The following is a 26475-nucleotide window of genomic DNA, read 5'->3' on the forward strand; positions in this document are numbered from 1 at the left end:
TTGACCATGCAGAGGGAGACAAAAATCTCCACTGACGCCAGCCAGGACGGCATCGGTGCGGTGCTCCTCCAGAAGGATGACTCCTCGTCCTGGGCTCCAGTGGCCTATGCATCCAGGGCCATGACTCCTACTGAACAGAGGTATGCTCAGATAGAAAAAGAGTGCCTGGGCCTCCTCACCGGTATTGTAAAGTTCCATGACTACGTCTACGGTCTACCAACCTTCACAATAGAGAATGACCACAGATCCTTGGTCCATATCATTCCTAAGGACTTGAATGACATGACACCCAGGCTTCAGCGCATTCTCCTTCGACTCCGCAGGTACGATTTTGAGTTAGTATACACACCAGGCAAGGAGCTAATAATTGCGGATGCCCTGTCCCGCTCCATCACCTCGCCCTGTGAACAGGTAGGCTTCATTCGCCAAATTGAGGCACAGGTGCAACTGTGTGCCAGCAACCTCCCGACCTCAGATGAAAGAGTGGTCAACATTCAAGAAGAGACTGCCAGGGACTCTCTTCTGCAGTGGGTAATACATCACCTTGCAAATGGTTGGCAGAAAGGGCAATGCTCTCAGTTCTTTGATGTCAAGGACGACCTGACAGTCGTCGAGGGGATCCTCGTCAAGCTAGATCGTATTGTTATTCCTCGCAGCCTCCAAAGCTTAGTGCTCAAACAAATCCATGATGGACACTTCGGTGTTGAAAAATGTAGGCGCAGGGCCCGGCAGGCTGTCTATTGGCCTGGAATCAACCAGGACATATCCAACATGGTCCTCAATTGTGCGACCTGCCAGCATTTCCAGCCTGCTCAGGCCAAAGAAACAATCCAGCAACACGAGATTGTGACCTCTCCATGGTCTAAGGTGGGGATCGACCATTTCCATGCCAATGGGCGTGACTATGTGCTGATCATACATTACTTCTCAAGTTACCCGGAAGTTGTGAAGCTGTCAGACCTCACATCAAGGACAGTCATCAAGGCCTGCAAGGAGACATTTGCCAGTATTCCCCTCACTGTCATGAGTGACAATGGTCCCTGCTTCCACAGCCAAGAGTAGTCCAATTCCACCAAACTGTACCAATTTAAACACATTACCTCAAGCCCGTACTACCCGCAGTCTAACGGGAAGGTCGATAAAGGGGTCCATATCGTGAAGCAACTGCTCTGCAAGGCTGCGAACTCTGCTTCTGACTTTAACCTTGCGCTGCTGGCGTACAGGGCAACCCCTATGTCCACCGGTATGTCTCCGGCCCAATGTTTATGAATAGAGACCTGCGGCCGACTGTTCCGGCCATTCACTTACCAGACCTGGATCACCCCCCGGTGCTGCAAAAGGTGCAGCAACTCAGGAACCGGCAAAAGCTGACATTTGATGCTCATGCTACTGATTTGCCTGTGCTCTCTCCGGAAGATGCTGTTCGCATCAAGTTGCCTAGTGGAGGCTGGTCAGCCCCAGCTGTTGTTGTTTGACAGGCTGCTCCCAGGTCGTTTGTGGTTCGTATGGCTGATGGCTCCATTGTCAGGCGCAACAGAAGGGCACTACGCAGACTTGCCTGCGCACCACCGAATCTCACCTTTCCAGCTGTTGTCATGCCTCCTCCAGACACCTCTCTCCACGAAGCCACCAATCTGGCTGCAGTCCCGCCTGTCAAGGCGCCATCGTTTCCACCCCCACCTCTCAGCCGGTCGACAAGGATCCAACGCCAGCCCCAAAGATTGGACTTATAGACATTTATCTTGTACATATTGTTCTGTATCTGCACGCTAGACACCTTCCATGTACATATACATTCACTCACCATTCACTGTAAATAGTTATATCTGTATATAATGTTGTATGTGCTCTAAGCAACCGACAATTTTTTTTTAAAAGGGGGATGTCATAATATGCACCCATGCATCATGAGGTAAAAGCAGGCAGTGACAGACACCCAGGTGAGCCAATCAACATACAGAACAGAACACAACCAATCACCAGACAGAACACCAGAGGAGGGCTTCCAACTATAAAACATACGAGGCATCAGCACCCTGCCTCTTTCCACTGGTGACAACTGTAGTGACAGTCAGGGTGTACAAATCATTCAACATCTTCTACACATGGATCAGAGCTAGCCTGGTCTAGATAGTTAGAGTTAGTTTACTTAGAGTAGTAGAGAGTCAACCCACAGGCAGCTGTGTGCTTCATTACTGAAGTGCAATGAATCTTATTGAACCAACGCCTATGTTTGGTGTATGCTTTATCGTTTATCTGCATCGTGTTGCAGTCCATGTTACACCAGGGTGAATAACACGACATGATACCAGGAGTGGCTACTGCTTCTAAGTAATTTACCTTCAAAAATTCACTGACGACCAGCAACTGCCTTCCAACGGCATGGAAAAGGTCCAGGCACCTCCACATCTCCGGATCTCTGGAAATCTTGGCGCCAACTGGCGGGTCTTCAAGCAGAAATTCAATCTATACATTGAGGCCTCGGGCCTCGAAAGTGCGTTCGATGCCCGAAAAATCGCGCTGCTACTATCGACTGCGGAGGACCAGGCCATTCAAATCTTCAATTCGCTCACTTTTGCCGACGGTGAGGACAAGACCAAGTTCCAGACCGTCCTAGCCAAATTCGACAGTCACTGCGAGGTTGAAACAAACGAAAGCTTTGAGCGCTACTTCTTCCAGCAGCGCCTTCAGGGTAAGGATGAGCCTTTTCAGTCTTTTCTCACTCATCTGTGCATTCGAGTGCAATCCTGCAACTACGGTGACACCGCTGACTCACTCATCAGGGATCAGATCGTGTTTGGCGTCCACTCCGACGACCTGCGGGAGCAGCTCCTAAAAATAAAAAACATAATCCTGCCAGTGGCCATCGAGACGTGCAAAGTCCATGAACAGGCGAAAAAACGCTATTCCCGCCTTAAGTCGGCAGAGCAGGACCAACCTGCCTCCCACGAGGCTGAGAGTGTACAGGCCATCGCCCGAATGCGGCGCCTGAGCATCGATGAAGGCGGCAATTTCGCGTGCTTTTCCAGGGGCCCCACGTTTTGCGCACCACGGTCAGGAGAATGAACCGGCCGAAGACCACACCGCACAGGTGCGAGCAGCGGCTGACCGCACTGCGCATGTGCGACGACGCACGGAGCGTCACGGTGTCGACGTGATGACGTGCCCCAACTGCGGCACCGCCCATTTAAAGCGGCAATGCCCTGCAAGAGGCAGGCGATGTCTCAACTGCAAGCAGCTTGGCCATTATGCGGCCCAGTGCAGGTCTGCACCTCCGATAGGGGGCCAGCGATCCCAGTTCCAATGCAGACGCGTTCGAAGTGTGCAGCAAGGGCTGCTGGATTTGGAACCTGATCCCACCACGGATCCAGAGGATGACTGCCCGGAGTCCCCATATCGAGTGTGCATCATCACCATGCATGACAAGGCCTCCTCGCATTCAGCAACACACACACCCATCTTCAATGTGGATTCTGCGAACGAGTGGCGTGCAACAGTACAAGTCAACCATTGTAGCATCCGGTTCAAGCTGGACATCGGTGCTTCGGCCAATTTAATCTCCCAAGCAGATCTTGCTCGTATCAAAAGGCAGCCAACAATTCTTCTGCCGGCCTGCCAGCTGCTTGACTACAATGGCAATGCCATCACTGCGTTAGGGTTCTGTCATCTGCTTGTGTCTAACAAGGCCATTAAGGCCACTTTGCGGTTTGAGATTGTCAAGCCCGGCAAGGCTTCTCTGCTTGGTTCCCATGCATGCAAGCTACTTCATCTCATCCAGCGCGTACATGCCATGTCCTCTGCCAACACCACTCTTCAGGCCGACATTGATGAGCTATTATTGCAATACCCGGATGTGTTCAGTGGAATGGGCACGCTGCCCTACTGCTATAAAATTTTGCTCAGGCCTGATGCCATGCCTGTCATCCATGCGCCACGCCGGGTTCCGGTGCCTCTAAAGGTGCAGCTGCAGGAGCTCCAAGATCAGGATATAATATCCAAGGTGACGGAACGAACTGACTGGGTCAGCTCGATGGTCTGTGTCAAGAAGCCCTCTGGAGAACTGCGCATTTGTATCGATCCCAAGGATCTGAACCGTAACATTATGCGAAACACTACCCGACCCCAAAGCGGGAGGAGCTGACAAGTGAGATGGCACATGCCAAATTCTTTACAAAGCTGGATGCATCGCGTGGCTTCTGGCAGATACAACTGAACGAGTCCAGCAGGAAGCTCTGCACATTTAATACACCTTTCGGAAGGTATTGCTACAATCGCATGCCGTTTGGTATTGTTTCGGCCTTTGAAATCTTTCATCGAATATTGGAACAAATGCTAGAGGGCATTGAGGGTGTGCGGGTTTATGTTGATGATGTCATCATCTGGTCCACGACCCCGGAGGAACATATTTCTCGTCTGCATCAAGTCTTCAGACGCATACATGCCAATGGCCTGAAGTTAAACAAAACCAAATGCTCCTTTGGCATGTCGTCAATTAAATTTCTGGGTGATCAGATATCCTAGCAGGGCGTGCAACCGGACTCGGACAAAGTCAAGGCCATCAACACAATGAAGACCCCAGAGGACAAAAAGGCGGTCCTCCCCTTCCTGGGTATGGTAAATGTTTTGGTGAAGTTCATTCCCAACCTCGCTTAACACACCACGGCTCTCAGGCATCTGGTGAAGAAGTCCACCACTTTCCAGTGGCTACCCGCACATCAAGCAGAGTGGCTTGAGTTGAAAGTGAAGCTAACCACCGCTCCTGTTCCAGCGAGGGAGACTAAAATCTCCACAGACGCCAGCCAGGACGGCATTGGGGTGGTGCTCCTTCAGAAGGACAACACTTCGTCCTGGGCTCCAGTGGCCTACGCATCAAGGGCCATGACCCCCACTGAGCAACGATATGCTCAGATAGAGAAAGAATGCCTGGGCCTCCTCACTGGCATCGTGAAATTCCACGATTATGTCTATGGTCTCCCAACCTTTACAGTAGAGACGGACCACAGACCCCTAGTGCACATTATACACAAGGACTTAAATGACATGACACCCAGGCTCCAACGCATTCTCCTTCGACTCCGAAGGTATGATTTCGAATTGGTTTACACACCTGGAAAGGAGCTAATCATCGCGGATGCCCTGTTGCGTGCCATCACCTCGCCATGCGAGCAGGTAGACTTCATACACGACATTGAGGCACAGGTGCAACTGTGTGCCAACACCCTCCCGACATCCGACGAATGACTCGTCATCATTCGAGAAGAGACCGCCAAGGACCCTCTTCTGCAGCGGGTCATATATCACCTCATGAATGGCTGGCAGAAAGGGCAAGGCCCCCAATACTATAATGTAAAGGATGGCCTAACAGTTATCGAAGGGATCCTCCTTCAATTGGATCATATCGTCATTCCTCGCAGCCTCCAGAGCTTGGTGCTCACACAGATCCACGAGGGACACCTCGGTATTGAGAAGTGCAGGCGCAGGGTCCGGCAGTCTGTCTATTGGCCTGGCATCAATGAGTATATATCAAACGTCGTCCTCAATTGCGCGACCTGCCAGTGTTTCCAGCCTTCTCAGCCCAAAGAAACGCTCCAGCAGCATGAGATCATGACCTCTCCGTGGTCTAAGGAAGGAGTTGACCTCTTTCACGCCAATGGGCGTGACTACATCCTGATAATTGATTACTTCTCCAGTTACCCCGAGGTAGTGAAACTGTCCGACCTAACATCCAGGACTGTCTAAATTTGCCAGGCATGCTATCCCGCTCACGGTTATGAGCGACAACGGTCCCTGTTTTTATAGTCAAGAATGGTCCAACTTCGCAAGGCAATACCAGTTCCAGCACATCACCTCGAGCCCGCATTACTCGCAATCTAATGGGAAGGTCGAAAAAGGGGTCCATATCATGAAGCAAATGCTCTGCAAAGCTGCGGACTCAGCTTCGGACTTTAATCTTGCTCTTCTGGCGTAACGGGTAACCCCTCTGTCCAGCGGTATGTCTTCGGCACAGCTCCTTATGAATCGTAACCTGCGGCCGACTGTTCCGGCCATTCATTTACCTGACCTGGATCACCCCCCGGTGCTGCAAAAGGTGCAGCAACTCAGGAACCGGCAAAAGCTGACATTTGATGCTCATGCTACTGATTTGCCTGTGCTCTCTCCGGAAGATGCTGTTTGCATCAAATTGCCTGGTGGAGGCTGGTCAGCTCCAGCTGTTGTTGTTCAACAGGCTGCTCCCAGGTCGTTTGTGGTTCACATGGCTGATGGATCCATTATCAGGCGCAACAGAAGGGCACTACGCAGACTTGCCTGCGCACCACCGAATCTCACGTTCCCAGATGTCGTTATGCCTTATCCGGACACCTCGCTCCATGAGGCAACCAGTCTGGCTGCGTGCCAGCCTGTCAAGACACCATCATCCCCACCTCCACCTCTCAGGCAGTCCACAAGAATACGACAACAGCCCCAACGACTGGACTTATAAATAGTTCCTTTGTATATATACTGTTATGTTTCTGCACGCTAGACACCTTACATGTACATATCCATTCACTCACCAATTGCGGTAAATAGTTACTTCTGTAAATATGTCGTATATGCTATAAGCAACCGGCATTTTTTTTTAAAAGGGGGGATGTCATAATATGCACCCATGCACATCAAGAGGCAGGTAGTGACAGACACCCAGGTGAGCCAATCAACATACAGAACAGAACACAACCAATCACCAGACAGAACACCAGAGGGGGATTCCAACTATAAAACATACGAGGCATCAGCACTCCGCCTCTTTCCACTGGTGACAACTGTAGTGATAGTCAGGGTGTACAAATCATTCAACACCTTCCACATGTGGATCAGAGCTAGCCTGGTCTAGATAGTTAGAGTTAGTTTACTTAGAGTAGTGGAGAGTCAACCCACAGGCAGCTGTGTGCTTCGTTACTGAAGTTCAATAAATCTTATTGAACCAACGCCTACGTTTGGTGTATGCTTTATCGTTTATCTGCATCGTGTTGCAGTCCGTGTTACCCCAGGGTGAATAACACAACAGGGGGATGTCATGATATGCACTCATGCCACATAATGAGGTAAAGACAGGCAGTGACATACACCCAGTACAGCCAATCTACACACAGGACAGAACACAACCAATCCCCAGACAGAACACTAGAGGGGGGTTTCCCACTATAAAACACACGAGGCATCAGCACTCTGCCTCTTTCCACTGGTGACAACTGTAGTGATAGTCAGGGTGTATATATCAGTTAGCACCTTCTACACGTGGATCAGAGCTAGTCTGGTCTAGTTAGTTCTAGTTAGCACACTTCGAGTAGTAGAGTGTCAACCCACAGCAAGCTGTGTGCATTGTAACAGAAATTTGGTGTCTGCTTTTCAGTACAACTGCATCCAGTTGCAGTACGTATTACCCCAGGGTGAATAACACGACAGGAGTGTCAGCCGCAAGGCAGTGGCAGCAGCTGTCAGCATGGGGAGTGTGACCAGGGGGGCTGCCACCTAACCGTAAGGAGCTCAACGACCTCCACCATGCCACATGATGTGTTGGTATCATTCCTTTGGCACACGTCCCGCCTGCTTCCCCCCCCCCCCCCACCACCACCACCCCGCCGACAACCCATCGCCCGGCACCACACCTCTCCAGCACAATACCGCGAGAGGCCCCAGGACATCCTGGCACTCACTAGTACACCCCACCAATGCCCAGCAGTGGTGTACCCGCCTGTCCCTGCCATGTCCACCCCACTCTCAATTCTTGAAGTGTTCAGCTCCCGATGCCCCCTCTATGTCACTGCAGCAGAGGTTGGCCCACAATAGATGGGAAAAGGGCCATGTGGGCGACGGGGTGCTGGACCTCATGATTATCACCCACTATGAGGAACGGGCCCTGGAGGTCACGGTGGTGGCCGAGTACAGATCGGTCACCGACGTCGAGCTTGGCAAGCGCCTCAGATGTCTGTATCCACCGGCCCCCACATATGTCGTACATGCCGGCATGATGATCCGCCCCTCTCATTGACCACATGTCTATTCCCCCGCAGGGTCTCCAGTTGATGGTGCAGGTCCATCAGGAGTGGCCCCCTCCCTGGCTGTCCAAGAGAACACCTCAGAAGATATGTCACAGCTGTCATCCCCACCCTCCACCAGCGCAGAGACACACATCTCGATTGACAAAAGTATTGGATAGGCTTCTGGGGCATATTCTGATGAGCACTACACAGTTGTCGATGCACATCAGGTGGAGCAGGAACATCCAGGGGAGGCAGCAGTCGGAGGTCTACTAGATCCCAGGACCCAGCTGAGTCCCAGTCAGATGCTGAAACTCTGGACCAGGATTTCCTGGAAATGATGCAGTTGATAGGGTGCGGCCGTGAGATTCTGAGAGGGGTATCAGCAACTCTCTAGCGGTTCCATAGCCATTTGGAGGCGTCCCAAAGGCTACGGGTGCAGGAGATAGCCCCAGCAATGGAGAGCTTGAGTAGAGACTTGTGCGTCATAACCCAACGTCTGGCCCAAAAGTGCACTGTGAAGTCACAGATGTCCTGTTTGCCCGGGCAGCCGACTATATAAACTTTGACCTGGACCAAACCCATCAAGATGCCCGGGCAGCAGGATTCTCCACCATTGCCAAAATGTCATAGGTCCATAGGTTGTAGAATTTACAGTGCAGAAGGAGGCCATTTGGTCCATCGAGTCTGCACCAGCTCTTGGAAAGAGCATCCTACCCAAGCCCACACATCCACCCTATCCCCATAACCCAGTAAACTCACCCAACACTAAGGGCAATTTAGCATGGACAATCCACCTAACCTGCACATCTTTGGACTGTGGGAGGAAACTGGAGCACCTGGAGGAAACCCACGCACACACGGGGAGAACATTCAGACTCCGCACAGACAGTGACCCAAGCCGGGAATTGAACCTGGGACCTTGGAGCTGTGAAGCAATTGTGCTAACCACTATGCTACTGTGCTGCCCTCCAGGGGGTAAAACATAGCATGCATGTCGCTTTGCGCTCGCCACGTGATCAAAGAGCACCCTTCATTAACAGGAAGGGGTTCCACTCCCTAAGCGTCCAACTTGTGTGCGACCACCAACTCAAGATTATGCACGTGTCTGCACGTTTCCCCGGGAGTGTGCGCGACAACTATATCCTGCGGCAGTCAGAGATACCCAGCATTTTCAAGGGACACCCCAGGGTGACCAGTTGGCTCTTGGGGGAAAAGGGGTATCCGCTTAGGAGCTGGCTAATTATGCCAGTATGAAGGCTGGAGACCAATGCAGAGACTGGATATAACAAGGTTCGTGTGGCCACCTGGGCATCGACTGTTGAATCGGATTGCTTAAAATGCGGTTCCGATGCCTCGGCCGCTCTGGTGGTCACTGCAGAACCGCCCCCCCCTCCCCTGGAGGGTCACCCCTTTCTTGTGGTCTGCTGTACCCTCTGCAACCTGGTACAGCAGTGGGGTAATGAGGTGGAGGAAGAGGAGCATGCAACTACCTCCGAGAACAAGGAGGAGCCGGACAAGGAAGGGCTGAAGACGAGCCTGTGGAGGACGATGGGACTAGCCAGAGGGTGGAGGACAGGCGGTGGAGTCGAGGGTCCGGCATTCCCAGAGGACAAGGGAGGTCCTCATCCTCACCTACTTCTCATAGGAAGTGGCTTCTTCCATCATCTTTCCCCCTCTCCCATTCCCCCACCCACCCATTACCCGCCCCCTTCTCTTCCCCCCCTCCCCAATCACCCTGTTCCGCCCTCCCAGGGTCTGTTTTACATCACTCCATGGTGATGGGTTTGTGTTGCCTCTGTAAGCGGTACAATATACAAGGCGGGGGGGTCGATGATAACCCACTGTGAGCTGAGCTCTGGTACTCCTCAATCTATGCCATAGTCTGACTCCTGTCTGTCTGCTGAGTGTACGATGACACCCATCGCCTGCACGTGGTATGTCTTGGAGGGAGGGAGGGGGGACAGGTTTGTAGCAGGGAGCCTGGAGGGCTGGGGAAAGGGCAGAGGGCAACTGGGGGATGGGGGTGCAGGCTGGTCCGCAGTGCGCAATAAAGTGACGGCGGCTTCACCTGTCTCAGGTGTAACATGTTTTAATGACATACAATAGTGACTGAACTGTCCCTAGCTACCGATGGTACCGCCCGCCCCCACAAATACCCTCTCAATGATCCTCTATCTGTTTAGCTCTCCATGCTCTGCAGCTACGTCTAAGTTTTTCCCCAGGATGTATATCCGAGGTGGGGGCAGCCCCCTGGCCATTGATCCCCTGATGGGCATAGTCTGGAGGGTGGCAACTTGGAGGTGGCACATGCCTCGAGACATGCTGTTGTTAGGGAGGGTGGACTCGGGAGAGCTCGTGACCATCGTCATCATCCCATAGGGAGGGTAAGGGTCGGCCTCCAGTGCTTCCTGCTACCAATTGGGGCTCGCCGGGCTCTGGGGTCACCTCGGGATAGAGGGGCAGCTGGATTGAGCTCTGGATGCTCCTGCGTCATCTGGCTCTTCTAGCCCTGGCAGCTCCCCAACATTTGCACCATGGTGTCGACGCCCTCAGTGATGCCCTTCTGTGAGTGTGCCATGCTCTGCTGTGCCTCCACCTGCATCTGACACACGGTCCTCAGTGACCGGGACTTGTTCTGTAGCACCTTGGAAAGGTCCACCTGTATCAGGGACACGTCTCCCAGCGACTCGGACATGCTGTCGACAGACTCAGCCATGGACGTCACTGAATGAGCAATACCTTGGACACCATCATTCACACTGCTGGCATTGTGCTCCAGGCTTTTCACTGTGGTCACCAGCCTAGCAGTTTTGGCCTCAGTGCCAAGCAGTGCCAGTGCAATCTCCTGTATCCGTAACCTTTGCGACTCCTCCAGTTGGCTCTGGACCTGCTAGAGTGTCACTGACATCCCCCTCTGAATCTCACAGTCGCATCCTATCGACTGCATCAGCCCTGGCTAAAACTGCTGCAGAGGCTCAGCATCTGACTGTGATGCAGCTGGGTCCTGGGGTCCAGCAGACTTCCAACTGCTGTCTCGCCCGGACATTCCTGCCTCCACCTGATGTGCATCTGCAACTGTGTGGTGCTCAGCAGATTGTGCCCAGTCGCCTGTCCAGTACTTTTGCCCACGAGGTGTGTGTCTTTATGCTGATGGAGAGTGGGGATGACACGTGTGACGCATCGATGGTGGCATCCTTGGAGCTCTCCTCCAAGATGGTCTCTTGGGGGCAGTGGGGGGGGTGGTGAGACCAGCCCAGAGGGGCCAGCCCATTGGATGGAGAATGGACATGTGGTCAGTCAGAGGGAAGGATCATTATCCTGGCATGAACAACTCACTTTTGACCAGTCATCTGGGTCGGGTGCGACCGGTCATCTGGGTGGGGGCCGATGGATACACACCTCTGCGGTGCAGGCCAATCTTGATGTTGATGACCAATCTGTCCTCGGCCACTCCTGCAATTTCCAGCGCCCGTTTCTCGTAGTGGGTGAGGACTCTGATATCTGGCATCTTGCCACCCGTCTGGGCCCTATTCTGTCTGTTGTGGGCCAACTTCTCCTACAGAAACACAGAGGGAGCATTGTCGGCTGCACGCTTCATGCATCACTGGTGGGCGGGTGGGTCATGATAGGGGACAGTCGGGTGCACCACTGCTGGGTATTGTTGGGGTGTGATCGTGGATGCCAGGGTGTGCTGGGGCACGTGCATGGTATTATGCTCAGGGGGATGGTGGGGAGGTGCCAGGCACAGGGTCGTTGTGGAGGTGTGAGGTCTCTGGGGGTTGCAGGTGGGACCGGGACCAGGGAACCGATGCCAACTCACCCGTGCAATCCGGTTGATGTTGAGTTTCTTGGGGCACTGGGTGGTGGTCCTCCTGGTAACACTTCCCAAGCTGACGCCCATTACCACTGCCACCTAGGCAGCACTGGCTGCCCTGTAGCTGACCCTCCTAGCCCCTCAGGGGAACATGGTATCCCATCTGGATTCGACTGCATCCATCAGTCTGGCAAGGTTGGCATCCCCGAATCGTGGAGCTGGTCTGTGTGGTGACATGGCTGCGTGCTGCCTGGGGTTAGCTCTGCGGGATTGGTTTAAGTGCTGCTCGTCTTCGCGGGGAGCTGCCGGGCGAGCTCCCGGCAAATCAGCTGCCGGACAGTCATTTGTGGCGTGAAGCCCGTGGGGCATCATTCAGTGCCTGAATTAACATTAGATAACCGTGACGACCTCATGTCCCGCTCGCTACCTCACTTCGAAACTCTTTCCATTAGATCGCGCCCGTAATCTCTGATGGTTTCAGTCATAATGTGTTTTTGTATGTTTGCAGGTGGCAGTGGTGGATGGAATTCAAATGGTTGTAATAAAGTACAGAACAAATCCAACGAGACAATATGTGAATGTAACCATCTGACACACTTTGGAGTCTTATTGGTATGTAATTAAGTTGAAAGATCCCCCAATCATGCAACAAGAGTCAGTCCTTGTCAGAACTGGACTGAGGTTAAATATATGCTAGATGCCTGCAAGGTCAAAGTGTAATAATTCTGTCAAAACAGTCAAACCCAAATTAGTTTGGTGCATAAAGTACTGATGCCCATTAAGGGCACCCAGGGGTAGGTGGGAGGTTGCAGTCAGATCAGCCATTATCTTATTGAATGGCGGAGCAGGTCGAAGGGCCAGGTGACTGACTCCTGCTCGCACTTCGTAACACATATTTTTATTCTTTCTGTTCTTTGGAAGTGTAGTCATTGTTCTAGAGGGGCATACAATGATGAAAGTCTCCATAGCCCCCAAGGACCATAGGTTGCTCTATTTGAGAGAGAGCTGACTGATGGTGATTTAACCTGAGGGTCACCACACCTCAGGTGAGGGGCAAGGTTAGATGACCTCAGCCGATATGGGAATTGAACACGTGCTGTTGACTTTGCTCAGCATCACAACAAACCAGCCATCCAGCCAACTGACCTGCATGCGTCAATTCAGATATAGGCCTATTAGACAAAGAAAGTTGTTGAAGTAATGAAATATGTAACTTTCTTCTGGTCTTCTGTTCAATCTAAACCCTTAGCCTTGGCTGTAGGTTTGATAAAACTCATCCATCAGAAACATCAGCAATCTGATCTGATATTTCAATAAAACTATAGATTACCTGCTGAAAACATTAAAAGACACAGCAGGGTAGGATAAGAAGCAAGTAGCAGAAATGAGGAACTGAACCATCCCGACAAATATGAATGCAAACATGGGGCGGCATTCAGTGGACAAAGGTTTAAGTCCGCTTTTGGGTACGTTGACGGGGTCTTTCTCAGCAGTTGCAGTTTTTGTTTTGGACTTGGGGTGTTGCTCCCTGCCGAGGCCACATTTAGAGAGATTTCCTGCTGGTGAGCTGATCTCGGCTTGACCCCTGGCAGTGCCAATCTGGCACGCGGCAACCTTGGCACTGCCAGCCTATCGCAACCAGGGGGCCAGGTTGGCAATGTCAAGATGCCCAGGTGCCTGGGGGAGTGGCAGGTTACCACCTGGCCCTGTCCCCAACCACCTGGGGTTCTCTAATGCCCTGCGAGACTCCCTGATGGCTCCCTGTTGACCCATCCAAATATGCAGAACTGGATGGGGCTCTCCTGGGATCCCCTGGCGCACGGAATCGTTGAATCGCACCCATGAATTATTGATTGCATGAGTTAGGTTGGTACATGGATTTGATGTTTTAATTCCCAAAATACCTGGGAATTTTAATTTGCCTAGTAAATCACCCATTAAAGTCACCAGCTCATTCTGGCTTTATAAATGAGCCATTATATTTCATATACACAACTTTCTAAATGTAAGAAAGAACATCACCCATGTGTTAAATGCTGTATTTTGTCCAGCAGTCATAAGTCTCCCGAACTGAAGTAGAATTGACAACTCACCAGTGACAAACTCATAACATAGGTTAATTGTCTACTTCACTGATGTTTTAAATTGGCAAAGGTTACAATGTCAGAACTCCTCGAGGCCAGTGTATCTAACTTACGTTCCATGTAATCCACTAATGGATTGGAAAATTATGCAGGCTGTGAATCAGACACTGACATTTACTCCTGAATATCTTCCCATCCCTTGAAGCAGTCCAAGAGGAGAATAAGTCTGAAAAACTACCCATCACCTATAACTGTCTTCTTACCTCAGTGTGGGGCCGGTTTAGCTCAGTTGACTGGACAGCTGGTTTGTGATGCAGAGCAAAGTCAGCAGCACAGATTCAATTGCTGTATCGGCTAAGGTTATTCATGAAGGCCGCACCTTCTCAATCTGGCCCCTTGCCTGAGGTGTGGTGACCCTCAGGTGAAATCACCACCAGTCAGCTCTCCCCCTCAAAAAGTAAAGCAGCCTGTAGTTATCTGGGACTATGGCCACTTTACACCTCGGTGTTACCACTGTATCTGTTCCAGGTGCCTGAAGCCAAACAAAATTACCATTCCCAACACATAAATACTGTTACAGACAAGAGGTTACTTATTTTTAATTAGCACTGATTTCTCCACAAACAGAAAGGTGTTTTTGAGTGGTGGTGTATTTTCCTTCAGTTTTGGAGCGAACCAGTCCAGTATTAATAATCCACAGCAAATTCGAGACAGAGTAAATCAGAGATATAGTTAATTTTACACACACTCAAAATGCGAAGGGTTTGCAACACTCCCACTCTTTATATACGTACAATAAAAGGGACATAAGGGAAATAAAGAGCGCAATATATCGGCCTCGTTGCGCCTGACCCGGGATGCAACGGGGCTGGTAAATCTCGTGAGAGGCCTAATGAGAAGAGCTCGGAGAGCTCGGCTGGGCTTGTTTAGCACTGGTTTCCACAAACGTGGACCAGGCGTACCGACCGGCATTTGGGAGCGGGGCCTCCCAGGCGTTCAGGGGCCCCAGGGTGGTCAGGTTCTGGGCAGGGTGGTACCCTGAGCAGAGTGACCACCTTGATGTCACCCAGGCACCATGGCACTGCCAGCCTGGCACCTTAGCACTGCATGTATACTGGTCCCTTACGGTAATAGAGCAGGTGTATACAGTGGTTAAGAATGCATATTGAATCCTTGCCTGTATTGCCAAGGCATAGAGTTTAAGTGCAGGGAGGTTTCGCTGGAATTGTATAAAACGTTTGTTAGGCCACAGCTGAGAGTTTTGTGTGCAGTTCTGGAATCCACATTATAGGAGTGATGTGATAGCACTCGAAAGGGTACAGAGAAGGGGCGGGATTATCCCAGCCCCACGCCGGCCCGGAGAATCCCCGCAACCGCGCCACACCGCCCCGGCGCCAGCACGCGATTCTCCGTGTAGCGGAGAATCGGCGCCATTGGCACTGGCACATTTAGCTCGGCGCCGGTCGCGGGCCACACTACGCGGCCGGGCTGCCGATTCTCCGGCCTGGATGGGCTGAGCGGCCACTTTAAAAAGGCAGAGGCCCACCGGCGCTGTCCACACCTGGTCGCAGCCGGCGGGAACTCTGCGCGCAGGGTCGGGGGGGCGGCGGGGGGCGTGTCCTTCGATGGGGCCTGGCCCGCGATTGGGGACCACCGATTGGCAGGCCGGCCTCTCGCTCCCCAGGCCTATTTTCTTACGCGCCGGCCCCTGAATTCGCGCACCATGTTGCATCGGGGCCGGCACGTTGAAGGAGGCCACCGCGCATGCGTGTGTTGGCGCATGTCTCGTTGATGCCAGTGTCACTGCGCCTGCGTGGGTTGGCACATCGCACAGTTCGCGTCGGGATGGGAGGCTGGAGCGGCGTGAACCACTCCAGCACCGTGCTGGCCCCCTGTAGGGGCCAGAATCGGTACTCCCAGTGGCCCGTTCATGCCGTCATGAAACGCGACGGCGTTTCCGATGGCGTGGACACTTTGCCGCCGAATGGGAGAACCCCAGCCGAGATTTACTGGGATGTTTCCTGGGCTGGTTTTAGGTATGAAGAGAGATTGGATAGACTTGGGTTGTTTTCCTTGGAGCAGAGGAGACTGAGAGGGGACATGATTGAGATGTATACATTTTTGAGGGGTATAAATAGGGTAGACAGGAAGAAACTTTTCCACATGGTTGAGGGATCAATGACCAGGGGGCATAGATTTCAGGTGAGAGGCAGGGGGTTTAGAGGGGATGTGGGGAAAAACATTTTTACCCAGAGGGTGGTAGGAGTTTGGAACTGGCTGCTTGAAAGGGTTGTGGAGGCAGCGACCCTCATAACATTTAAGAAGTATTTAGATGTGCTCTTGCAATCCCAAGGCATACAAGTTATGGGCCAGGTGCGAGAAAATGGGATTAGAATAGTTAAGTGTTTTTGTTTCACTGACCCAGGTGCAATGCACCAAAGGGCCTCTTCTCTGTTGTAGGACGCATGACTCTATTGGGGTTCGGAGGTCGTGGTGGGGGAGGTCTAGAGATTGGGGCGTCACCTCTTCCTGCACTGGCAAGCGGAGCTCGTTATTGCAGGAAATGGGACGAAGTGCGGGCTTGGCAGGGCGATCCTCACCAAAGCCCAGCAATGAAGCAATGACCTGTTTAATAGCAGGGCCGTTCTCAGTGCTGCATCACCAGGAAACACGCAGCTAAACACGGGATTCTGTTTCATTTCCGTTAAATCACGGCCAGAGATACAGGGTAAAGAACGCCGACAAAATAAGAATTATTGTTTTACTTCGGTCCAGAGTCCAGACTGAATTCTAAAAATCTCTAATTGCGAATTCCAGGCTATGGAGTGTTAGTGAGCAGCATGGAGTTTTGCTGTTGCTAGATTTAATTCGATGAAGTAAAAGTTCCATTAGAGAAAACTCAACAGTAATTTTGATGAAACCTCATTTTGGACCACTAACCTCTCTCGCTCTGTCACAGAATCATAGAGCCATAGAATCATGCAGCACAGAAAAGGCCCTTCGGCCCATCGCTTCTGCGCCAATCAAAACCATAACCACTCTAATCCCATTTTCCAGCACTTGCCTCATAGCATTGTATGCCCTGGAATCGCAAGTGGACATCTAAGTACATCTTCAATGAGAGGCGGCACGGTGACACAGAGGTTAGCACTGCTGCCTCACGCCGCCGAGGACCCGGGTTCGATCCCGGCCCCGGGTCACTGTCGGTGTGGAGTTTGCACATTCTCCCCATGTCTGTGTGGGTCTCAGCCCACAAACTTAAAGATGTGCAGGGTAAGTGGATTGGACACGCTAAATTGCCCTTTAATTGGAAAAAATTGAATACTCTATTTTTATTTTTAAAATGTTAAAAACATTTCAGGCAGTGAATTCCAAACTCCCACTACCCTCTCAGTAGAAAGGATTTTCCTCACATCTCTAAACATCCTGCTCCTTACTTTGAATCTATGCCCCTGGTTATTTACCCTCCACCAAGGAAAAATGTTTGTTCCTGTCCACTTGATCTATGCCCCTCATGGTTTTATATATCCATGGATTGGCTGATGTAGGCAAGGATACCATTTGCCTTCTTGACCACTGAATCCACCTGCTCTGCTGTCTTAAGGAACCAATGTACATGCACACCAAGGTCCTTCAAATCTTCGGTGCTTCCCAGGGTTGTGCCATTTATCATGTTCCCTTGCCTTGTGTGTCCTGCCCAAGTGCATCACCTCACACTTATCCAGATTGAATTCCATTTGCCACTGATCAGCCCATCTGACCAGCCCATCTATATCCTCTTGTAATCAAAGTGCTATCCTCCTTACTATTTACCACCCAACAAGTTTTTGTACCATCCCCAAACTTACTGACCAACCCTCCTACATTCGTATCTAAATAATTTATATAAACCACAAACAGCAAGGACCCCAACACTGATTCCTGCGGGGCCCCAATGGACACAGGCTCCCAGTCTGAAAAACATCCTTGACCATCGCCCTCTGCTTCCTGCCACTCAGCCAATTTTGGATCGAATTTGCCAAACTTCCTTGGATCCCATGGGTTCTTACCTTTGCTATCGGTCTCTCATGTGGGACCTTATCAAAGGCCTTGCTGAAGTCCAGGTAGACTACCTCCAATGCATTTCCCTCATCTATACACCTGGTCACCTCTTTGAAAAGTTCAATCAATTGATCAGACAGGGGCTGCCCTTAACAAAACCCTGCTGACTGTTCTTGATTAATCCCTGCCTCTTCAAATGCAGATTAATTCGGTCTTCCAGAATTGCTTCCAGTAGTTCCCCCACCTCTGAGGATAGACTGACTGGCCTGTAGTTTTCTGGTTTATCCCTTCCACCTTTAAGGTACTGAATGAGTTGCTGGGCATTTCTAGCATTATGCTTATTATTTCAGATTTCAAGTAATTCTATAATTTCTAATCGCCAATTTTGTTGCTTTTACAGAGTATTTCCAGAAATGAGACGATCGATGAAAACCAGAGCCGAATCCTCAGTTACATTACATATGTAGGTTGTGGCATTTCTTCGATTTGCTTGGCTATGACCCTGGTGACGTACCTGCTTTTTGAGTAAGTGGTTTATGTTTTGCTACAAACCTTCAAAAACGCGTCTGCTGAGCGGCTTCCTCCCCGAAACATCATATTGCAGTGTGTAATATACTTTTAACAAATCATGTCTTCCAAACTGTTTGACTTCTGTAATATGGCATGAGTTTATTTGTTGGTTTGGCCCCATTGGTTATTCCAGAAGGTTCGAAGTTAAATGCTTGTATGGGAGACTAGTGAACTTCGTGAATGGTGTTGCAGCTGCACCCATATAACTGAATACAAGTGTATTCTGGAGCCGATGGTCGATAGGCTTTTAGAGGATAAAAGGTGAACCATTTCCATCAAGTATCTAACTCCTGTTCTGCTTTTGGAGCCACAGTATTGATCTGACTGGTCTGGTTAAACTTCTGGGGCGAGATTCTCCGACCCCCCGCCGGGTCGGAGAATCTCCGGGGGCTGGCGTGAATCCCCCCCGCCGTCGGTTGCCGAAGTCTCCGGCACCTGAGATTCGGCGGGGGCGGGAATCGCGCCGCGCCGGTTGGCGGGCCCCCCCGCGCGATTCTCCGGCCCAGATGGGCCGAAGTCCCGCTGCTAAAATGCCTGTCCCGCCGGCGTAAATTAAACCACCTACCTTACCGGCGGGACGAGGCAGCGCGGGCGGGCTCTGGGGTCCTGGGGGGGGGGCGCGGGGCGATCTGGCCCCGGGGGGTGCCCCCACGGTGGCCTGGCACGCGATCGGGGCCCACCGATCCACGGGCGGGCCTGTGCCGTGGGGGCACTCTTTCCCTTCCGCCTCCGCCACGGTCTCCACCATGGCGGAGGCAGAAGAGACTCCCTCCACTGCGCATACGTGGGAAGCTGTCAGCGGCCGCTGACACTCCCGCGTATGCGCCGTCCGGAGATGTCATTTCCGCACCAGCTGGCGGGGCACCAAAGGCCTTTTCCGCCAGCTGGCGGGGCGGAAATTCGACCGGCGCCGACCTAGCCCCTCAAGGTTGGGGCTCGGCCCCCAAAGATGCGGAGCATTCCGCACCTTTGGGGCGGTGCGATGCCCGTCTGATTTGCGCCGTTTTGGGCGCCAGTCGGCGGACATCGCGCCGTTTCCAGAGAATTTCGCCCCAGGTCCATGGTGACCAGCAGATGTTGATGGTGGGAGAGTTGGAGAAATAGTTCCATTGTAGGTTGGGATTTTTAGGAAATGGTCATTGTCTGGCACTTCTGTTGCATAGATATTACATGCCACTTGTTGACCTAAGCTGTAATGTTGTTCAATATCCGTGGGTGAAAATCCCTTACGATAGAGGGAAGGTCAATGATGAAGCAAGTGAAAGTAGTTGAGTAGTTGGGCTGGGAATGCTTCCATGAGAAAATTGAGTGATGATTTTCTGCCACTGCCATGTACTCACTGCTGCTCTGAATTATGACTGTGCAGTGGTCACTCTACCATTGCAAATGTGGACTGACTTACCTGCGATTGGCTACTGAGGATGAGGTTAAGGTAATTGCTCTCTGGTGTTGGTATTTGGGCATTAGGTGAGGGCAAGAATTGGGTTTGACTGTGATGATCCACATGGTAAATACTTTGTTAACCCAGTACTCAATCTCATTCATCTAGAATGGTAAGAAGTCTTACTACACCAGGTTAAAGTCCAACAGGTTTGTTTTGAATCACTAGCTTTCGGAGCGCTGCTCCTTCCACAGGTGAATGAAGACCTCCAGTAAGGTGGTCACACCGCAGGTAAGGATTGAACAGGCAGAGAGGGCATGAGTGACCACCAGGAAGAGTAGAGGTCGGCAGGTTGCGCTGGAGTCTCCTGTGGCCATTCCCTTTTCTAACAGATACCGTTTTGGATACTCTTGGGGGGATGACTGGACAGAAGAAAAAAGTGTGGCAGCCAAGTTAATGGCACCATGAGTCGATATGCTGCATAAGAATGGAGGGGGAAGAATGGCAGGGGATTCAATTGTTAGGGGAACAGATCGGCGCTACTGTGGCCGTCAATGTCACTGTAGGATGGTGTGTTGCCTCCCTGGTGCCAGAGTCTGGGATGTCGCTGAACGGCTGCAGGACATCCTGAAGGGGGACGGTGAAAAGACAGAGGTTGTGGTATTTGTTGGGACCAATGATCTGGGTAGAAAGAGGGATGAAGTCTTTCATCAGGAATTCAGGGAGCTAGGCTATAGTCTAAAAAGCAGGACCTCTTGGGTTGTAATCTCTGGATTACTCCCAATGCCACGCGCTAGCATGTATAAAAATAAGAGAATAGCGCAGATGAACGTGTGGCTTAAGAGTTGGCGCAGGAGTGAGGGTTTTAGATTCCTGGACCACTGGGACTGTTTCTGGGGAAGCTGGGAGCTGTACAAGCGGGACAGTCTACACCTGAACCAGAGCAGGACTAACATCCTTGTTAGCAGGTTTGCTAGTGATGTTGGGAGGAGATTAACCTAATTTGGCAGGGGGAGGGGACGCAGACTGTTACCAGAATAGGACACAGTATAACATAGAAAAGCAATAAGGGGCGAAATTCTCCCGAAACGGCGCGATGTCCGCCGACTGGCGCCCAAAACGGCGCCAATCAGACGGGCATCGCGCCGCCCCAAAAGTGCGTAATGCTCCGCATCTTTGGGGGCCGAGCCCCAACATTGAGGGGCTAGGCCAACGCTGGAGGAATTTCCACCCTGCCAGCTGGCGGAAACGGCCTTTGTTGCCCCGCCAGCTGGCGCGGAAATGACATCTCCGGGCGGCACATGCGCGGGAGCGTCAGCGGCCGCTGACAGTTTCACGTGCATGCGCAGTGGAGGGAGTCTCTTCTGCCTCCGCCATGGTGGAGACCATGGCGGAGGCGGAAGGGAAAGAGTGCCCCCACTGCACAGGCCCGCCCGCGGATCGGTGGGCCCCGATCGCGGGCCAGGTCACCGTGGGGGCACCCCCCGGGGCCAGATCGCCCCGCGCCCCCCCCAGGACCCCGGAGCCCGCCCACGCCGCCTTGTCCCACCGTTCAAAAGGTGGTTTAATCCACGTCGGTGGGACAGGCAATTTATCGGCGGGACTTCGGCCCATCCGGGCCGGAGAATCGAGCGGGGGGGCCCGCCAACCGGCGCGGCCCGATTCCCGCCCCCGCCGAATATCCGGTGCCGGAGAACTCGGCAACTGGCGGGGGCGGGATTCACGGCAGCCCCCGGCGATTCTCCAACCCGGCGGGGGGTCGGAGAATGACGCCCCAGGTCAGAGAGAATACAGCGTTAATAAGTTTCAGGAGAGTAAGACTAAGCTGAATAGCCTCTACTTTAATGCCCGGAGTATTACAAGTAAAATGGATGAGTTAGGATTGAGGGTCGACATGTCGAATTATGATATCGTAGCCATCATGGAGACGTGGTTGAGGGAGGGTAGGATTGGCAGCTTAACATCCTGGGACACAGAATCTTCAGGAAGATCAGAGGAGGGGGCAAAAGAGGGGGAAGCATTGCACTATTAGTTAAGAAGTCCATTACTGCAATAAGGAGAGATGATATCTTGGAGGTGGCATTAAATGAAGCTTTGTGGGTAGAGCTTATGAATAAAAAAGGGACAGCCACATTGCGAGGTGTTTATTATAGACCCCCAGATAGTCCACGTGAAATTGAGGAGCAAATATGTGCACAAATATGTGTAAAAATAATAATAGGGTAATTCTAGTGGGTGAGAATCTAGAACTAGGGGTCACTGTTTAAAAATACTGGATCACCCATTTAAAACAGGTGAGGAAAAATTCTTTCTGTCAGAAGGTTGTGAATCTCTGGAATTTTCTTCCTCAAAAGGCAGTTGAAGCAGAATCTTTGAATATTTTAAGGCAGAGCGAGATAGATTCTTGATTACAGGGGCTGTTTAGCACAGGGCTAAATTGCTGGCTTTGTAAGCAGACCAAGGCAGGCCAGCAGCACGGTTCAATTCCCGTAACAGCCTCCCCGAACAGGCGCAGGAATGTGGCGACTAGGGGCTTTTCACAGCAACTTCATTTGAAGCCCACTTGTGACAATAAGCGATTTTCATTTAATTTTCATTTCATTCATTAACAAGGGGATGAAAGGTTATCATGAGTTGGCGGAAATGTGGAGTTGAGGTTACAATCAGATCCGCCATGATCTCATTGATTGAATGGAGAAGCGAGCTCGAGGGGCCAAGTGGTATATCTTTGCATCTAATTTGGATGCTGATAAAAAAAAAAATTTTAAATTAAAAAATGAAAGAGAAAGGACTGAATGGGAAATCATTAAAGACAGCATTTGATGCCGGCAGGATTTTATGGTCCCGCAAAAGTGTGTTGCGGAGGGAGTTAATTTAAACAGCCTTGATTTCTCGTCTCACTGATGAAAGGTGTTTTTGATTTTAGATTTCCCCTTCGATAAGGGCGGCATATTTTCCCCAACCCCTTAAATTTGGAGTGTTCTAACTCACAAGTGCACACAATTCTTCAATAAATAACGTAGTGTTCCCCAAAAATATTTAAAACTCCATCCTCACAAAACATAACAATCATATAAAACCTCATATTTGCAACAATAGTATCATTAGTGAAATCTTTTTGTAGGTGGGAGTTGATTGACCCAAGTGGCTGCCTTGTGATGCAGGACCTTAAATGAAGACATGGTTAATAAGCGCTTCTCACATACTGAAGGATGCATTTTATAACTGACCTTTTAACAACGCAGGAATAACATTTTATTTGATGGGCTATTATTTAACTACCTATTCAGTCTAGGGAGGTAGTGGGGTAGTGGTGGTATTATCACAGGACGAGTAATCCAGAGACGCAGAGTAATGCTCTGGGGGGCCAAGGTTCAAATCCCACCATAGCATTTGGTGAAATTTGAATTCAATTTAAAAATAAATCTGGAATTAAGGGCGGGATTCTCCGACCCCCCCCCCCCCACCGGGCCGGAAAATCGACGGGGGGCGGCATGCATCCCGTTCCGCCGCCGGCTGCCAGATTCTCCGGCACCGGTTTTACGGTGGGGGCAGGAATCGCGTCGCGCCGGTCGGGAGCCGTTGGCAGTGCCCCCCCCCCGGCGATTCTCCGCTCCGTGATGGGCCGAGTGGCCGCTTGTTTTCGACCAATCCCGCCGGTGTAAATCAAACAAGGTCCTTACCGGCAGGACCTGGCTCGGTGGGCGGCCTGCGAAGTCCTCGGGGGGTGGACGGGGATGCAGGGGGATCTGACCCCGTGGGGGGGCCCCCATGGTGGCCTGGCCCGCGATCAGGGCCCACCGATCTGCAGGCCTGTGCCGTGGACCACTCTTTCCCCTCGCGACGGGCGCTGTAACAATCCACCGTGGCCGGCGCGGCGAAGAACCCCCCTGCGCATGCGCTGGGATCACGCCAGAACACGCTTGCGCTCCTGTGCATGCGGCAACTCCCTTTGGCGCCGGCGCCAACCCTGCCGCCGCCGGCCTAGCCCCTGAACGTGCGGAGGATTCCACACCTTCCGGGCGGCCCGCGGTGGAGTGGTTCATGCCACTCATCGGCGCCGGTACGGCCAGCCCCGCCGGATAGCAGAGAAAGTCTAATGATGACCATGAAACCATTATTAATTGCAGTAAAAACCCATCTGCTTCACTAATGATTTTTAGGGAAAGAAATCTGTCGTCCTTATCTGGTCTGGTCTACAAGTGTCTTTTAAATGCCTTCAGGGACAAGGAATACCCACATCCAATGAATGAATAAAAAATAAATAAAACTCCACACAATGTGGATATGGGATCACAAGTGATTGAATGACTAATTTTTAATTAATAAATAACTTTTTTTTTCAGAAAACTCCGACATGACTATCCCTCAAAAATTCTAATCAACCTTTGCACAGCCCTGCTGCTCCTCAATATGATGTTCCTCATTAATACCTGGATTTCTACCTATGGTATCGAGGGTCTGTGTATCACTGTGGCTGTCTTGCTCCATTATTTCCTGTTGGTTTCCTTCACCTGGATGAGCCTCGAGGCCCTCCACATGTACCTGTCTCTGGTTAAAGTCTTCAACACTTATGTGCACCGGTACATATTGAAGTTCTGCATTCTCGGTTGGGGTGAGTGCGCTTCGCAATGTTCATATACAGAATTAGCCACTGTTACACCAAAGGTAAACACAACAGTCTTATGTGTGCCAGTGCAACCTCAGAGATAAAGGTGCATACTTTGATCTACGTGTGCATTATTTCGGGTCAAATGCAATCGGGGACATCTGACAAAGTGAGGCCCCGGCATTGAAAAGTTAATGTACCTTGGTGGCCATTCTGCAAGTGAGGATTGGCATGTTTTTTGCAAGTGGGAAGCATCAGTGGAGATCCCACTTCTGTCTTCACTTGATATCCACTTATTCATTTATGAATAGAGGGGATATTACTGGATGACAATCAGACTTGAAAACATGGCCAACAAATCATGCTAACCCAGGTCTACTGACATCAATTATATCACTCAGCAAAGATCAGCTAATCTCAGACTAGTGAATATTGAGCCACTATCTTTTTTGTCCAAATGGAAATTCTGTGAAATCTGAAACATTTAAACACTCTGACACCCCACCTTGCATCCCTTTCCGATCTCATCTGCTATCTGCCTCTCACACTGCTGTTATTCATTAAATTCACGGGGGAAAAAGCCAATTGGTTTCTGGAATATTTCTTCAAATCTGTTGATTTCAAATGTCATTATTAAAATGCACATTTTAAGGTGGTAAAATGTTAAACATGAGGTGAATGGCATGGTGCATTAAGTCAACAGGAGCTGCAGTATAATGCACAGGCACTCCATAACAGGGCGGCACGTTGGCACAGTGGTTAGCACTGCTGCCACACAACCCCAGAGTCCTGGGTTCAATTCCGGCCTTGTGTGACTGTGTGGAGTTTGCACTTTGCCCCTGTGTATGCATTGGGTTTCCTCCAGGTGCTCCGGTTTCCTCCCACAGTTCAAAAGAAGTACAGGTTAGGTGGATTGGCCATGTTAAAATTGCCCCATAGTGTCCACAAAGTTAGGTGGGGTTACTGGATTACGTGGATAGGGTGGAGGTGTGGGCTTAAGTAGTTGCTCTTTCCAAGGGCCGGTGCAGACCCGATGGGTCGAATGGCCTCCTTCTGCACTGTAAATTCTATGATTCCATAACTTTCAAAGATACAATGGTACCAGTGCACCACAGTTGTTACAATACTTACTGCTAATGAACTACAATGAATACCTCACTGACAGTGCATTCTAGTTAGAAACATAGAAAATAGGAGCAGGAGGAGGCCATGGGCAGCACGGTAGCATGGTGGTTAGCACAGTTGCTTCACAGCTCCAGGGTCCCAGGTTCAATTCCGGCTTGGGTCACTGTCTGTGCGGAGTCTGCACGTTCTCCCCGTGTGTGCGTGGGTTTCCTCCGGGTGCTCCGGTTTTTCCCCACAGTTCAAAGATGTACAGGTTAGGTGGATTGGCCATGCTAAATTGCCCTTAAGTGTTCAAAATTGCCCTTAATGTTGGGTGGGATTACTGGGTTACGGGGATAGGGTGGGGATGTGGGCTTGGATAGGGTGCTCTTTCAAAGAGCCGGTGCAGACTCGATGGGTCGGACGGCCTCCTTCTGCGCTGTAAATTCTATGATTCAGTCCTTCGAATCTGCTCCGCCATTCATTATGATCATGGCTGATCATCTAACTCAGTAGCCTAATCGCGCTTTCCCCCATATCCTTTGATCGACTTTGCCCCAGAATTCCCACTTTTCAAACTCACTCTAGCCGTGTTTCACTCCTGGGGCGTCATTCTCCGACCCCCCGCCGGGTCGGAGAATGGCCGTTGGCCGCCGTGAATCCCGCCCCCGTCCCCGCCGAAGTCTCCGGTACCGGAGATTGGGCGGGGGCGGGAATCGGGCCGCGGCGGTTGGCGGGACCCCCCGCTCAATTCTCCGGCCCGGATGGGCCAAAGTCCCGCCCAGAAATTGCCTGTCCCGCCGGCGTAAATTAAACCTGGTATTTACCGGCAGGACCAGGCGGCGTGG

At 51.3% G+C, this 26475-nt stretch overlaps 1 protein-coding gene across 1 annotated transcript in view; it reads left to right on the top strand.

Moving 5' to 3' along the window:
• LOC140428089 (adhesion G-protein coupled receptor G2-like) overlaps window positions 1-26475 on the top strand; it is a 138301-nt gene that overhangs the window by 89603 nt on the left and 22223 nt on the right. Inside the window, exons 27-29 of the mRNA XM_072514136.1 lie at window positions 12347-12450; window positions 18364-18488; window positions 24261-24529. Of these exons, the coding sequence (XP_072370237.1) occupies window positions 12347-12450; window positions 18364-18488; window positions 24261-24529 (498 nt within the window). The remainder of the gene's footprint in view (window positions 1-12346; window positions 12451-18363; window positions 18489-24260; window positions 24530-26475) is intronic.

This window comes from Scyliorhinus torazame, chromosome 8 (assembly GCF_047496885.1).
Source record: "Scyliorhinus torazame isolate Kashiwa2021f chromosome 8, sScyTor2.1, whole genome shotgun sequence".
Taxonomy (NCBI): Eukaryota; Metazoa; Chordata; class Chondrichthyes; order Carcharhiniformes; family Scyliorhinidae; genus Scyliorhinus; species Scyliorhinus torazame.